The following is a 15,199-nucleotide window of genomic DNA, read 5'->3' on the forward strand; positions in this document are numbered from 1 at the left end:
ATTTATCAAGTTTCTCAAGGGCCAGTATAGGCAAAGAGCACCTCTAAACCATCTTTGGGACATAATTTTCCCAGGAAAAACTTCATGTTCAATTGTGTGTAGTCTAATTCAAAATATGTAAATTCCTCCCCTTGGAAGAAGTAAAGATTTTCCTAACATGCTCCGTGTTCATGCTTGGGGATGTGAATGATGAGATTGGAAGCTTTACCCTTGCTTGGAAGTAGAACCCTGGGCGCTGTGCTGCCAGGAATTACAAAGCTCAGCATGGAAGTCTCTTAAGTCTGGCTTGGAGGGTTTAAATGCCAATAGTATAATAAACAGCTTAGGACTTGTTTCCTAAAGGATTCACAAAAAGGAACCTGTACAAAATATACATACAGTTCTTTATTAAACAACTGTAAACACTTCACTGTAAAAATCCATAAAACTTTATAAACAAACATCTTGTAAATAGAATCTATACTACAGTAAAAGAATTAACACAATTATTTACATGCAATACTGACAAATTTGGCACTTATTGAAAAGAAATGTACAAAACACTTGCTCAGAAAGAAATGTAAAATTATGAAAACTCAGAATGTTACTGTCATGCACTTTGCAAATACCTCACAAGCACTTATGGCACAGCTAGTGGAGAGCACAGCTCCCGGTCGTGTTTATGTAACTTTCAGTGTGCTCCCGTAAGTCTGTTGTAGAACCACCTGAACGTTGTCAAGAATAAAGTCAAATGCCATATTCCAAACTGATTCCACCGACTGTTGCATCAGCCTGAAGGTGGGGAAAGAAGAAACATCAAAACAGACCAATAAGCCCTGCTTCAAGAATTAAACATTTCTTTAGGACTTAAGGGTTTTATCATTTTAATACGAGAATTGATTTAGCAAACTTGAGAACATTCAAAAGGACTTACAGTGGATTTAAACTGTATGAACCTTGAGGGGGTCAATCTTTGTTACCCAGACTATATATAGTATGGCCCTCCTTTGGGGTTCGAAAAAGAGCCCAGTTAAGACAACTCATTGTCGAAAACAAACTTCAAGAGCCTTGCCTTCCTCAACTAGCTGTTGTATGATATGCCATTTTTTTCCTTTTGACAAAAGTACTGGCTAATTACCTTTTCATGTATTTTATAACAAGGTCCAGTTTTTCCAAATCTTTTTCCTCTATTAGGTCAGTGCAGTATTTCACAACTTGCAAAATGTCTTCTTCCATTGGGTCTAAAGGGGGGAAAACTTCAAATGAGAACCAGTCCATCTGTTTGTAGGAAGGGAAAGTGCATTTCTATAACACAAGAATGGATGAAAGACCTTTCCACAGCCAGCCCTGAAGTTTAAAAGATTAAGGGTTAGCTGGTTTAAGCTTATTACCTTTAGAAAAATGAGCTCCATATATATAATTGAGCCTGTTCATTAACCACAGACCATTCATTACACATCTAGTTTCGGCGATCCACCCCACCCGTGCCAACCTGAAATGGTAGTGATCCACTCTTTGAGCAACATCTTCACATCACTGAACTCCACGGCTCCAGCTAGGTTGGGTGCTGGGGGTCTGACACAGCCAAATGCGTCAGGCTGCAAACCAGAAAAGCTTGGCACACCTGAAGTAGAAGCAGAGAGTTCTCCCTGATAAGAAAACAAATGATAAAAAGTACGACATTTACATAACATCAAGTACATTAGGATTCAATAAACAGTCAAAGTTTAAGAAGCATAAAAAAATATTACCAGGGATTTCTCAGGAACAGGACCTTCATGTTTCAGAAGCCCATCGATTAACTTCTGGGGACTCCCACAGGCCCCTGCTGTGGTTTTTGCAGGACTATTAAGCCTATTTTTCAAAGGGCTCTGAACCTTCTTTTGGGGACTGGTGAGACTTTTTTTCTTGCTTCGCTTCTCTTTCACTGCAGCTGGTTTTAGCTGAAGTAATGGATTCTTTGGCACTAAAAGAAGGTGAAAATAAGATCCTCAACCAGCATGTCTGCATAGTCGCACAGACGTTCCTTCTCCTAAACACGAGTCCTGCGCACAGGAGCACACTACCCAACAAGGCCTTGTGCCTGTGGAGGCCAGAGCGGGACAACTCCTAATGTCTCTGATGTCTCTGCCGCTTCCCAGCCTTTCCTTTGGAACACTACTTACCTCACAGGGTGCCCCCAGGATTAAATGCAAATTCAGCAAGTAAAGAGTAAACAAGCTTGTCTGGCATTATTCTGTTTCTATAGTAACTACTGTTTGTGAGCCAGTCAGAGACCTTCAGATTGTGTGTTTGATGTACTGGTCCCAAAGGACAATGGGCTTGACAAGTATTCAACAAGATTTCTGGAAATAGTTTGTGCAGGCTTTTACTTTAAAAAGGGCTTAAAAAGTCAAGGATGGTGTTTTTAAGTCCAGAATTTACAGCTACAAATCTAACTAGAACAGGAACACCTACCATACTGTATACTTGTTCTACTCCCCAGCATGAGCTCTCGACATGACTGAAGAGCTTAGACTTTGGCCAGTATATACAAGTACCCACACACAATGATGCCAGTTCTCTCCAGTTTTGTCTTTTGAATGCCCTGGCCCAGGCTTACCGGCGCTGCTGGCTGGCTGCTGGTGGTGCATGGTGCTCTCTCCCAGCCTTTGTCTTTGATCGTACCCTGCCTTCAGCTCCCTCTGAAGCTCAGCAGGAAGGGCTGCAAACACCTCAGGGTCCACCTAGTGGAAAGGAGAAGGTTCAAAGTCAAGGCTGAGCTGATTCTAGATGGCAGATGGTTTATACTTCTTACAAAATTATTATTTTTTTTTAATAATTGAGAGGCAGGGAGGCAGAGAGACTCCCACATGTGCCCAACTGGGATCCACCTGGCAAGTCCCCTACCTGGTGATGCTCTGCCCATCTGGGGCTGCTGCTCTGTTGCTCAGCAACCGAGCTATTTTAGCACCGGAGGCCATGGAGCCATCCTCAACACCTTGGGCCAACTTGCTCCAACCATTTGAGCCATGGCTGTGGGGAAGGGGGAATAAAGAGGGGTGGAAGAGCAGGTGGTTGCTTCTCCTGTGTGTCCTGAATGGGAATTGAACCCAGGACTTCCACAAGCTCCACCACTGAGCCAACTGGCAAGGACCAGATTTTGTGCTCAAATCGTACTTTCCTGATCTGTAAATTTTTTTGAGAGAGGGAGGGAAGGAGGAAAGAATAGCCTGACCAGGCGGTGGCGCAATGGATAGAGTGGTGGACTGGGATGCAGAGGTCCCAGGTTCGAGACCCCGAAATCGCCAGTGTGAGCACAGGCTCATCTGGCTTGAGCAAAAAAAAAAAAAAAAAAGAAAAGCTCACCAGCTTGGACCAAGGTCGCTGGCTCGAGCAAGAGATTACTCAGTCTGCTGAAGGCCCGCGGTCAAGGCACATATGAGAAAGCAATCAATGAACAACTAAGGTGTCGCAACGAAAAACTGATAATTGATGCTTCTCGTCTCTCTCCGTTCCTGTCTGTCCCTATCTATCCCTCTCTGTCCCTGTTTAAAAAAAAAAAGAATAGAGAGAGGAAGGTGGTAGACACAGCAAAGCATCAGTTCCACTTAGTTGTTCCATTTAGCTGTACCCTCATTGATTGCTTCTTTTATGTTCCCTGACCAGGGATCGAACCTTCAACCTCAGCACACCAGGACAATCCTCTATCCATTGAGACACCTGGCCAGGGTTTAAACCTTAATACTGTATTTCCCCATATGTAAGACACACCTTAATTTTGGGGCCTGAAATTTGAAAAGACAAGCGTGGAAAAGCGTGAAATGCAAGTTAAAAAAATCTACAACCACTGTATAAGATGCACCCAGTTTTTAGACCTCAAATTTTTCGAAAAATGATGCATCTTATACATGGGGAAATACAGTAGGTCCTCAAAATCCTCACAAAGTTTTAAGTTAAGAATAAGGAATAAAATTTTGAGTACAAACTGAATTAAAAAAAAAAGACACCACAACCACCAGGGCCAGAGGCACTAAACAGAAAACGAGAAGAACACCAGAACAGGCTCGTGTGTAATTTCTGAAACATCACTTTCATTACATATCTCCACCATCACCTGGGCATGGCCCGGTGGTCTCTGAATGGGGAACAGGATATCTGTCTTCTGGGGAGAAGCTGTGAGCACCACATACCACAGCTTCTCTCTTCACTGCTCTCAGCTGCTTCAGGAGAGGCTGCTCTGTCCGTCTGTCCTGCAGATGAGGAGGAGACGAAGCAGTCCCAACTCCCCCAATGAACAGGTACAGACTAAGGAGAGTTTATGGTGCAAAGGAAACCGAAAAACAAGACATGCCCTGAGCTGGAGTGGGAGGGGGCTAGAATATTTACACTATGATAGGAGGCCCCTAAATTGAACTTACCTGTGAAAATGCTGGAAGGGCTATCACATTAATTCCCATGTCACTGTTAGAGTCTTCAGGTTCTGGTATTTGTAACAAAACTGTCCCAACTGGTTGTGGCAAAATCCCTGTGTTACAGCCATTTACTGGTTCGTTCTTTCTGTCACCATGCAGCTCTCCTTGCTGAACAGCACAGACCTGCTCTACTTGTTCCCGGAGATCAGGGGGGAGTGCTTCCAAGACAGACTGGTCCAGCTAGAAACAGCACACACAGCATGCAGTTACGCTCTGCTCAGAGGCAGTGTGTTTGGATAGTTGTTTCCCTTTCAACTTTTTAAAATATTTTTTATTGATTTTACAGAGAGAGGAGAGAGATGGACAGGGAGTGAGAAATACCAACTCATGGTTGCTTCACTTGAGTTGTTCAATGACTGACTGCTTTTTGTATGTGCCTTGACTGGGCAAACCCAGGGTCTCGAACCAGTGACCTCAGCATTCCAGGTCAACCCTCTACCCACCGCACCACCACAGGTCAGGTGCATGTCAGTGTTAAGATCCAGGATAATGAACATAAGGTGCAGGTGCAGATAACCAGGCCAGGAAAGCTATTCCCCAAGCCTTTTGCCACTGAGCCTAAGTGTGGATTCTGGAGAAGTGGAAACTGGCCAGTCCCACAGGATCAGGCCAGTCCACCTTACACTTACCCATGTGTAAGACACACCTTAGTGTCTCAGTGCACCTCCTACAAGAGGAGCAGACACAGGGAGTGCCTTTGTAAAGCTCGGACCCCACCTTGGGGTAGGGGCCAGTGCCTAAGGCACACGTCAAACTTCTAAGCCAGAATTTGACCTTTCAGACAGGAATCTATATATCACCCAATTATAGGTCAGCTAGAAAAAGATTCTAGAAGCTTCCTTCTCCAGCCTGCATACCCGAATCCTGTTCCTTTGGGCAGGTCTGCCCACTGAGGCACAACCCTCAGGAAGCGCACAAGCCCAGTCTTACCCAGCCAGGAGCAACTATCTCTGTATAACTCAGCAGCCGGCAAGACTCCGTGCACACGGACCACAGCTGCCCCTGTCCTAGTCCACAGCCAGCACACACGTCTGTCAGCCTCCTGCCACTTTAGTGCAGCAGAGTGACGTGCCCATCAGTGCTCTCACACTTTCAGGGAGTGAAGCCCCAGCAGTGTGCCACACTGCAGCCCACACCAACAGAATGAAGTGCTGAGGATAGGAAGGTCCTGCACTGCACAGTGAACTCAGCTTGTGCTGCAAGAAAACCTTTGTCACAGGCCTCTGATAATCTCCAGGATGTGTGCTGAACAGAGTAAGTGCAAACAGGGACAGTGGCCATGACAGTGGCTGTTCACGGAACCAGCTTTCATCCCCATTTTACAGTTCGCAAGGCTTGCAAATCTCTGTGGAAGCACAAATCTTTCCCTTGAACTGGTCACTCCTGTTTAGAATTCAGACAATACTGATGAAGAAAGGTGCCACTCCTACTATGAAACTTACATTTCTATCATATTTAGAATTAGGGACTATACCTGGGAAGGTGATGGGACCTCTATACTTAGGTTAAGTCTTGATTTTAAACTGATGGGAGAATGTTGACCATTCCACCTCCCCAAGGTCTCGGCTTTGCTGGAAACAGGACTGCCACCTGATGTCAGATGTGTGGAAAAAGATGGCAAGAAAGTGCAAATTCTAGAGGCAGATGATATTTCCAGATCCATTGCAGCCAGAAATACTGAAAGTACAGAAAATACATCAGACAGCTTCTTCAGATCATCTGGGGGAACGGGGCACCTTAACCTACAAACTTCATTACTGTTCATCATGATCCAGAAGGGCACGTGCAACCACGCCAGACAACCTTCACAGTGGACAGCTTTCCTAAGGGTGTCAGCGGCACCACTGACCTTCCTCGTTCTCCTCTTCTGTGGGTTTCTTTGCTTTCTGAACTTGGAAGAGATCGAGGACCGAGTGTGACCCACCAGGAAAGTGGCCTGGCAGAAATGACGGGCGACTGAGACATGCAGACGGGTTTGGATTAGCAGGAACCAACTGGTTCACTTGGATTCCAACCTACAATCAGAAGAAAGAGTATGTTTTTAGGAAAACTAAAGCGAAATATAAAGTCAACTGAGAAAAACTCACTAATCTTTTTACATATTCTAGATACTGTTAGTATAATATACTGTTCAAGGAAAGCATTCGAACAGCTTCTATGTGATTTGTTAGAAAAATGGCTTCCCCGGCCCCTCGTGAGCAGGCGTCCCCAATCTTCAGGTGTCCAGATCTCCCCATGCAAAATGCAATCTCTTCAAAACTAGAAAATCCAAAAAAGCGGGATGCTATATCTCACTGAAGTTCTAGCCAGCTAAGTTTTAAAAATAATATCAAAAAAATTTAAATATGGGACAGTCTACCTGCCACCTTGCTTCATAGAATATAATAAATATATAACATAGTTAACATAAAGTTAAAAAATGGGTTTGGGTGTAGATGGGCAGTGATACTTACACTTCAGGCATCTGTAGACAACCACCCGGACACCAGCACAAAAGCTTTCAACAGTATTGCAAGGAGAAGTTTAATCATGAACGCCTAAGTCCTTTCTAATCCTTCCACAACCCACACCAGCCAGTAACTGCCCTTTACACTCAAATGAACTGACCCATGGTGATCTTTAAGAAAATTAAGGTTTTTGATGCCCTGTCACCCTCCTCGGACATTAGAGTACATTTCTGATTAAAAAGAACCTGACAGGGACAAAAATTTGCAGATTCATATCCCTCCCATATAGTTCTAGGGGAACAAGGTCAGGAAGCAAGATATAATGCATGTAAAATGAGTCCTGAGTTAATTAAAAGAAAGGTATGGTAAAACACAAGATAAACTATTCTAGGCAGAAAAGAAATTTCAGAACAAAAAAATTTTTTTATTCACTTTAGAGAGGAGAGAGAGAGAGAGAAAGGGAGAGAGAGAGAGAAGAGGGAGGAGCAGGAAGCATCAACTCCCATATGTGCCTTGACCAGGCAAGCCCAGGGTTTTGAACTGGTGACTTCAGCGTTCCAGGTTGACGCTTTACCCACAGCGCCACCACAGGTCAGGCCAGAACAAATTTGAATCTTCTCTGAAGAACAAGGACATTGGGTCAGATGAGAAAGTTGAGTTATTCAGTTTCTATTCTGCTTATATTATAGCAAAGGAGCTGAAACCTGCAAATAACCTACATCCCACCATGACCAAATCTAGCCTCAAATGGGAAAAAATTATAGAATTTTAAAATGTTATATACTTACCCCTCTCATATCCGATATATTTAGTTTCATTGTATGAAACATGTTTAGTGCAGCCTTTCCAATTATTTTTGCACTATCTGTTGCCTGGTCAAGAGTTACAGTCCTGTAAGTGACAGAATTAACTTTTTTTAAAGGAACAAAAGCTAAATTCCATATATATTCATTAGTATCTCACTAGTAGTGACTGACTTATTTAAAGAATTATGGAAAAGTTACAAAGGAAGCTATAAAAAACTTAAAACAATTAAGTGCTAAATATAATGCTTAAAAATGATTGAGACAGCCTTCCTTCAAGAAAGCCAAATTAATTCACTCCCCTGGCAGCGAGGGGAAGAGAAAATGCAGAACACTGGGACTGGGAGAGAAGAGCTAAGAAACACCTGGCCTACTAAACTAAGAACTGTTTCTAAAAAAATGTATTTTCATTAATGCATATACAAATATAAGCACATTATGCTGCAACTAAAGCATGAATGAAGTAAGTTTTAGATTCTAAAGCAAGTTTGGATTCCAAGAAAGGTGAGCTACGTTGAAGTATGGTTAATACTATGTACCCCTGGTATTTTGTTCTTGACTCTAATTTTGTTATGTTTGAGATGAAGCCATTAAATAATTTCAACATGTGAATGTGTTCATTAAAATGGTGCTGTCCCTCAGAGCCTCTGTAGACGGAGAGGCGGTGTGTGGACAGCTACAGCAGAGGAGCAGCGGGGAGGGGAGGCCAGCACGCAACCGGCCCCTCAGAACCATCACTGGGCGCTGAAGCTGCACTTACTGCATTTACTCTCTGCACCAGGACATGTGTTCATCTGTGAAAACTCCTGTTTCTTTCAGGAAACCATTTAAAAAAGTATTCCTATTGATGTGTTACCTAATAATTACCTTCAATTTATTTCACATAAGATACAGAATAATTTAAAAGCATGCCTTTTAATGGACTTCAGTGGATTAAACATTTGTTTTTCATTTCTTTCCAAATGAAACACCACTAAATTGATCAGAATAATTTTTTTTTTTTTTTTTTAGAGACAGAGAGTCAGAGAGAGGGACAGACAGGGACAGACAGGAACAGATAGGAACGGAGAGACGAGAAGCATCAACCATCAGTCCCTTGCCGTGAGTTGCAACACCTTAGTTCCTCATTGACTGCCCTCCCACACGTGCCCTGACCATGGGCCTTCAGCAGACCGAGTAACCCCTTGCTCGAGCCAGCGGCCCTGGGCTCAAGCTGGTGAGCTTTTGCCCAAACCAGATGAGCCCATGCTCCAGCTGGCGACCTCGGGGTCTCAAACCTGGGTCCTCCGCATCCCAGCCCGACGCTCTATCACTGTGCCACTGCCCAGCCAGGCAACCAGAATGATTTTTTAAAGGTATAAACTCTTACAAGATAGAAATGGGAGAGGAAGTGGTAAGGATGCAGATGTTGCAGGCCAACCAGTGAAGGGTGAGTGCCAGGTGCCTGATGAAGGCCTTGAGCTGCAGGCCCAGAACCCTGCCCTGAGGGGACACCCCAGTGTCCGCAAGACACCCCTCTCTCCTCTGCAGCTATGGGGGACCAGGATTAGCACACACAGTTATGGAGGAGCGAGGCACCTCCTTCAAGTCAGCCCTGTCCCCACCTGGACCCCTTTCCTACTAAGTAACCAGAATGCTGGCTGCAGTCTCTCTGTCTTCCCACCCACTCATGAGACAAGAGGCGGGAGGAGTCCAGTGGGGAAAATGTTAAATCTAACAGAAAAGATCACGGCTGCTACCAATGGTTGTGGCAGTGCCGCTCCTCCAACCACTCATCCATGGCAATGCCCACTGCGTGTCCCACTAAGGATCCAGAGCAGGGGTCCCCAAACTACGGCTCGCGGGCTGCATGCAGCCCCGAGGCCATTTATCCGGCCCCCACCGCACTTCTGGAAGGGGCACCTCTTTCATTGGTGGTCAGTGAGAGGAGCAGAGGATGCAGATGCATCCTGTGCCCCTGGTGTACTGTATGTGGTGGTGCCGCAAAGCGCGGCATCACTCATGTACAGTACTACTTCTGGTGACGCAGGACGCACACGTCACGGCTCCGGAAGCACATCATATCACTTGTTACGGCTAGCAGTGACAAATATGGAACCGGACACTGACCATCTCATTAGCCAAAAGCAGGCCAATAGTTCCCATTGAAATACTGGTCAGTTTGTTGATTTAAATTTACTTGTTTTTTATTTTAAATATTGTATTTGTTCCTGTTTTGTTTTTTTACTTTAAAATAAGATATGTGCAGTGTGCATAGGGATTTGTTAATAATTTTTTTTTTTTGTATTTTTCTGAAGTTGGAAATGGGGAGGCAGGCAGACAGACTCTCGCATGCTCCCGACCGGGATCCACCCGGCATGCCCACCAGGGGGCAATGTTCTGCCCATCTGGGGTGTCGCTCTGTTGCAACCAGAGCCATTCTAGCACCTGAGGCAGAGGCCATAGAGCCATCCTCAGCGCCCGGGCCATCTTTGCTCCAGTGGAGCATCTTTCCTTGGCTATGGGAGGGGAAGAGAGAGACAGAGAGGAAGGAGAGGGGGAGGGGTGGAGAAGCAGATGGGCGCTTTTCCTGTGTGCCCTGGCCGGGAATCGAACCCGGGATTCCTGCGTGCCAGGCTGACCCTCTACCACTGAGGCAACTGGCCAAGGCCTGTTCCTAATTTTTTTTTTATAGTCCAGCCCTCCAACGGTCTAAGAGACAATGAACTGGCCCCCTATGTAAAAAGTTTGGGGACCCCTGCTCCAGAGGATCCAAACATTTCAGCAGTTCACATAGGAAGAGACAGCCAAGAACTATCAGACAGATACTTGAAGAAAACCTCTAATATAAACACGGCAACCAAAACAGGAAAAATTAAACTTGAAGAAACAGACTCACACTGGGACTAGAAGAATAATTAAGAGGTAAGCAGTAATACGGCAATGGGAAATAAGAGATACTAGAATAATACTACTCAGAACTTGGAATTTAAAATCTTACTAGAAATAAAAAGTTTAATAGAGACAAAGGACCTGGTAGAGTGACAAAGAGCAGACAAGACAATTCCAGGACCTGAGACAGGTCCTGAGAGCTCCACAGGGCAAGGACAGACCCCACACACATAGGGCAGCCAGAAGAGCACCGAACTTCTCAACCGTATCCTGAAAAATGGATGACAATAGAGCCTTTAAATAGCCACAGGAAAAACTGTTTCTAAGTTATATTTATAACCTTCAAGTCAGCAAAAGCATTGAGCATCAGGACAGACACACAGGTTGAAATAATCACTGCCATGCATTCCTCCTAAATAAACACTAGGAGGGTGAACACAGGGAAGCCACATAGACCACAGAGAAGGCTCTGCAGGGGGCCTTAAGCCAGCCCAGGCTGGAGCAGTTGGGGGACCCAAGAGAAAGCTCTCCAAGAAAAAAGAAGAGCCCAACAGATTGCTGATGTACTGAAAAATACTGGAAGGGAGTTTGAGGGTAACCTCTCGCATGTTCACAAAAAAACAAACGAGCAAAACAAGATACTCAGTAACTCCAGGAAAAACAAGTTCAATAGGAGAGGAAACATGATCCCAGTGGACTATATGGATCATCTCTGTACAATAAGTACATGACTGTAACAATGTAGTAACACTAAACAGTGACTAAACCAAAAACCCGTGACTTCATTACCCACAAAAAACTATGCATACAGGGAAAACAGTACTTGACAATGGCAAAGAGAACAAATCCTCATCTATAGCAGAAAACTGGTAAACATTTTGCAAAACTGAAATAAGCTAGAAATAGCAGTCTAAGTATGTATCTAAAATGGTGTGAATGCTGGGAGAAACCACTGAACAGCCGGAAGACTGGCACGCGGAGCTGGGGAGGGACACATGGGACTGAGAGCATTGGATGTCGCTCCTTTCCATTACACAGTTACTTTGATTAAAAATATGTATACATAAAATTCAAATTAAAAACACATACACAAAAGAAATCCAAAGAGGGAAATATTCTTTTTCCAAAAAGAAAACTGACAAGAAAAAGTTTCCTGAAGGATTAATCAAGCCAGACCTCAGTCGACATGTAGCCTGATAGGCAACTTAAAATCTGTCATTTCTGTGACAGTTTCATAATGTATTGGAAGTCTGTGAGTCACAGGATTACAAGGTTGCTTTTAATTAAGTCCAAGTATAAGAAATTACAGAATTATGGAACGTGAAGACCAGTTTTTAATTCACTCAACTGAACATCAGACAGACTACAGCAGGAATCAAACTTTTCTGTCACAGCCCAGACAGTAAATAACTTGTGCCCAGTGATCTCCTTCACATGCTTCATTTTTCACAAGCTTTTATACAAAAATCATTCTTCCCTCACATCAATCACAAAACAAGCCACAGGCTGAATCTGTCAACACCTGAATGAGGAAATACAGGGTCAGTATTCTAGTTCATGATTCCTCACCTACAGCATCTCTCATGCAGTCATTTTGCCCCCCCCCCCCCCACAATGCTGGGTTTAAGTTAATGGCCTACAATTTGCCTACATCTTGATAACATTTATAAAATGCCACTTGTTTCAATCAATCATGCTCCTTTTGCATCACGTGTCATCCAAAGTCAGTATTTTAAGGGCAGAGCAAAATATTTTATTACTGTGTTTATTCAACAAAGAGTCCCTATCTACACTGTTCACAAAAACTAGGGGATCAGGGACTGTGCAGATACTCCAGTACTTTCAGCCTTTTGTATAGTGCATTTCCACCAATGAAATAAAAGTTGGGTTTGCATCTCATTTGCATAATCAAACAACCTTCTTTGACTTGTCACTTGCATTCCTGATGTTGTTTAATAAAAAAAAATTAAATGCTTTTTTTATCACTTCATATTCATTTTGAAACATCCCCTAATTTTTGTGAGCAGTGTAGTTTGAGACAAGCGCTGAAATACTGTGGAAGAAGTGATACAGTAACTGAGATTGGCTTCAAGGCACTTGGAGTGGGGTAAGAGTGCTGCAGGGTCCCTACAAACAATTGCTGAGGACTGGGGAGGGGAGGATGTTACACTCCTCTTTCTACTTTTGTAGTATATGTTTAAAATCTTCATGATACAATTTTTTCAAGTTCAGGACAAAAGAAACAAATACCAACAACAGCAAACAGACACATGCTTATAAAAAAAAGTTGAATAAATATTATCCTGAGTTAGAGGGAATAAAGTATAATCGACCCCAGTTTTCCAAATGTTGTCATTAGATTTTGGATAACCTGGATTTTCCCAAAGAGGATGCTCTTCTCAGCAAGAGCAGCATGTAAGCCCGAGAGCTGCTCAATGCATCGCAGCCCAGGGTGCCAGTACCAGTGAGGTGTCTGAGCTGCCCACAGGGCGAGAGGTATTCTAGTTACTGCCTCTTCTCCCCCCAGAGGAAAGTGATTTCAGTTTTAGATGATCCGTTCTGTGTGTCTTGAACAAATGAAGCCCTGGGTTACATTCCTAGAAATGGTGTAATAAAGTAGATCTGATGTTCCCATGGAAACCATGTTTAGAAAGAATTATATGCAGAGTAAGGTCCCAATAACCAGCTTATTATAGAAATGACCACTATCACTCTAGTTAATAAACTACCACTTAAAATAAGGGTACATGAAACGTTCATTAAAACAGGTAAATATAACCATTCAAGACTATCAACTGCATAAAAATGTACTTATAAATCAGGTTGTTTAATGTGTAATTTATACTCTATTTTCCTGATGATGGACAAAGGCATTCATGATAAAATTGAGAGTTTTCTACAACTGATAGGGTCTTCACATTACTCTCAGCAACATTGCTATAAATATGTGAATGTGAGCTATATGGTGGCATGAGCTAACCCTTTTCTCCCACGTGGCTTTCTAGGTCAAAAGTCTCAAAGGTTTGTTTGACCAACAGATATAATACTGTGCACAGTGGGGGATAAAATGGACTGTAAAACTATGTATTTTCAGCCCTGGACAATTGGCTCCGTGGCAGAGCGTTGGCCCAGCATGTAGAAGTCCCAGGTTTGATTCCTGGATCAGGGCACACAGGAGAAGTGACCATCTCCTTCTCCACTCCTCTCCTTCCCCTTCTCTCTTTCTCTCTACCTCCCACAGCCATGGCTTGAATGTTTGGAGCAGGTTGGCTCTGGGCACTGAGGGATGGCTCCATAGCCTCGACTCAGGTACTAAAATAGCTTGGTTGCCAAGCAATGGAGCAGCAGCCGCAGATGGGCAGAGCACTGCCCCATAGGGGGCTGGCCAGGTGGATCCTGGTCAGGCTCATACAAAAGTCTATGTCTGCCTCCCCAACTCTCCCCTCCTGGGACCTCAGCAGTTGCTTGTAGGGACCCTGCAGCACTCTTACCCCACTCCAAGTGTCTTAAAGCCAATTTCAGTTACTGTATCACTTCTTCCACAGTATTTCAGTGCTTGTCTCAAACTACACTGCTCACAAAAATTAGGGGATGTTTCAAAATGAATATTAAGCAATAAAAAAAATAAAAAAAACAGGGTTTTAAAATGTATTCTACAAGTTTTCAGAGGCTATAATCCTTTCGCAAAGAGAAAGACCACCCTAAATGAAGCAAATGGTTCATTCAAATCATTTACTAAATTACTATACACCGTATTTCCCCATGTAGAAGACGCACTTTTTCAAAAACTTGAGGTCTAAAAACTGAGTGCATCTTATACAGTGGTTGTAGATTTTATTACTTGCATTTCCTGCTTTTTGTGTGTGTGGATGAAGAGTCCTATGAATTTTATGATGAATAAAACTTGAGTTCAATAACTTTATGTAATACATTTTTTTCAAATTTTGGCCCCAAAATTAAGGTGCATCTTACACATGGGAGCATCTTATACCTGGGGAAATATGGTACGTCTCCCAATGGCTCTCTTACACCAAGTCCAAACGATCTCTGCAGGTGCAGTATGAGGCCTTTCTCTTTCTTTCTGTCCACGTGCTGAAGTGATCGCACTGCCAGGCTGACCTCCTGCTCCGGGCTCACATGACTGGGAGCCTGAGCACACTAACATAACTCAAATGGCTTCCATCCAGGCCTGGCTCTATAGAGTATCAGATAACATCAGTGTACAGATGTTTATACATACTCTTTCTTGGTATTCTATTAATTGTTAAAAACCTGCACAGAAATATTAATACCCAATACCCTTTTTAAGATAAGTTTACCTGGCGATGTTATCACAAATCCCATGGCCTCCGAATTTTGCAGTTTCTACAGGGGCCCCTGGCTTTCGTACCATTATTTTCAGAGTCAGGCGTTTACCCTTCATGCCAGCAGCTTCAAGTCGTCTTTGAATTTCTTCTGAAAGACTCAGAAGAAAAGCCTCTGCTTCTTTGGGCTACGGAAAGACATACATAGAAAAACTCCCATGTTATTTCAACATTATTATCTTGCTAAGCATCTATTTTGAAAAAAGGATTCTGCAAACCCTGGAAACAGTAAGAGTCTAATGACTTAACGTCCAGCACCAGAGTCTGGTCTGCTGACGCAA

The 15,199-nt window shown here is 43.4% G+C and overlaps 1 protein-coding gene across 10 annotated transcripts in view; it reads right to left on the reverse strand.

The window, feature by feature from the left end:
- Positions 1-6: 6 nt before the first annotated feature.
- REV1 (REV1 DNA directed polymerase) overlaps positions 7-15,199 on the reverse strand; it is a 116,500-nt gene continuing 101,307 nt past the window's right edge. For 7 of the 10 annotated variants that reach the window (XM_066377569.1, XM_066377567.1, XM_066377563.1 and 4 more), the window contains 11 exons: positions 14,874-15,046; positions 7,669-7,771; positions 6,283-6,448; positions 5,908-6,110; positions 4,380-4,613; positions 4,152-4,211; positions 2,582-2,705; positions 1,731-1,945; positions 1,472-1,628; positions 1,118-1,220; positions 7-771 (listed from right to left, as the gene is read on the reverse strand). In XM_066377569.1, coding sequence (XP_066233666.1) covers positions 660-771; positions 1,118-1,220; positions 1,472-1,628; positions 1,731-1,945; positions 2,582-2,705; positions 4,152-4,211; positions 4,380-4,613; positions 5,908-6,110; positions 6,283-6,448; positions 7,669-7,771; positions 14,874-15,046 — 1,650 coding nt within the window. In that variant the 3' untranslated portion in view covers positions 7-659. The remainder of the gene's footprint in view (positions 772-1,117; positions 1,221-1,471; positions 1,629-1,730; positions 1,946-2,581; positions 2,706-4,151; positions 4,212-4,379; positions 4,614-5,907; positions 6,111-6,282; positions 6,449-7,668; positions 7,772-14,873; positions 15,047-15,199) is intronic. The other 3 variants (XM_066377570.1, XM_066377565.1, XM_066377564.1) reach the window with 1 other exon arrangement.

Source organism: Saccopteryx leptura, chromosome 3, assembly GCF_036850995.1.
Source record: "Saccopteryx leptura isolate mSacLep1 chromosome 3, mSacLep1_pri_phased_curated, whole genome shotgun sequence".
In the NCBI taxonomy this organism is placed as follows: domain Eukaryota; kingdom Metazoa; phylum Chordata; class Mammalia; order Chiroptera; family Emballonuridae; genus Saccopteryx; species Saccopteryx leptura.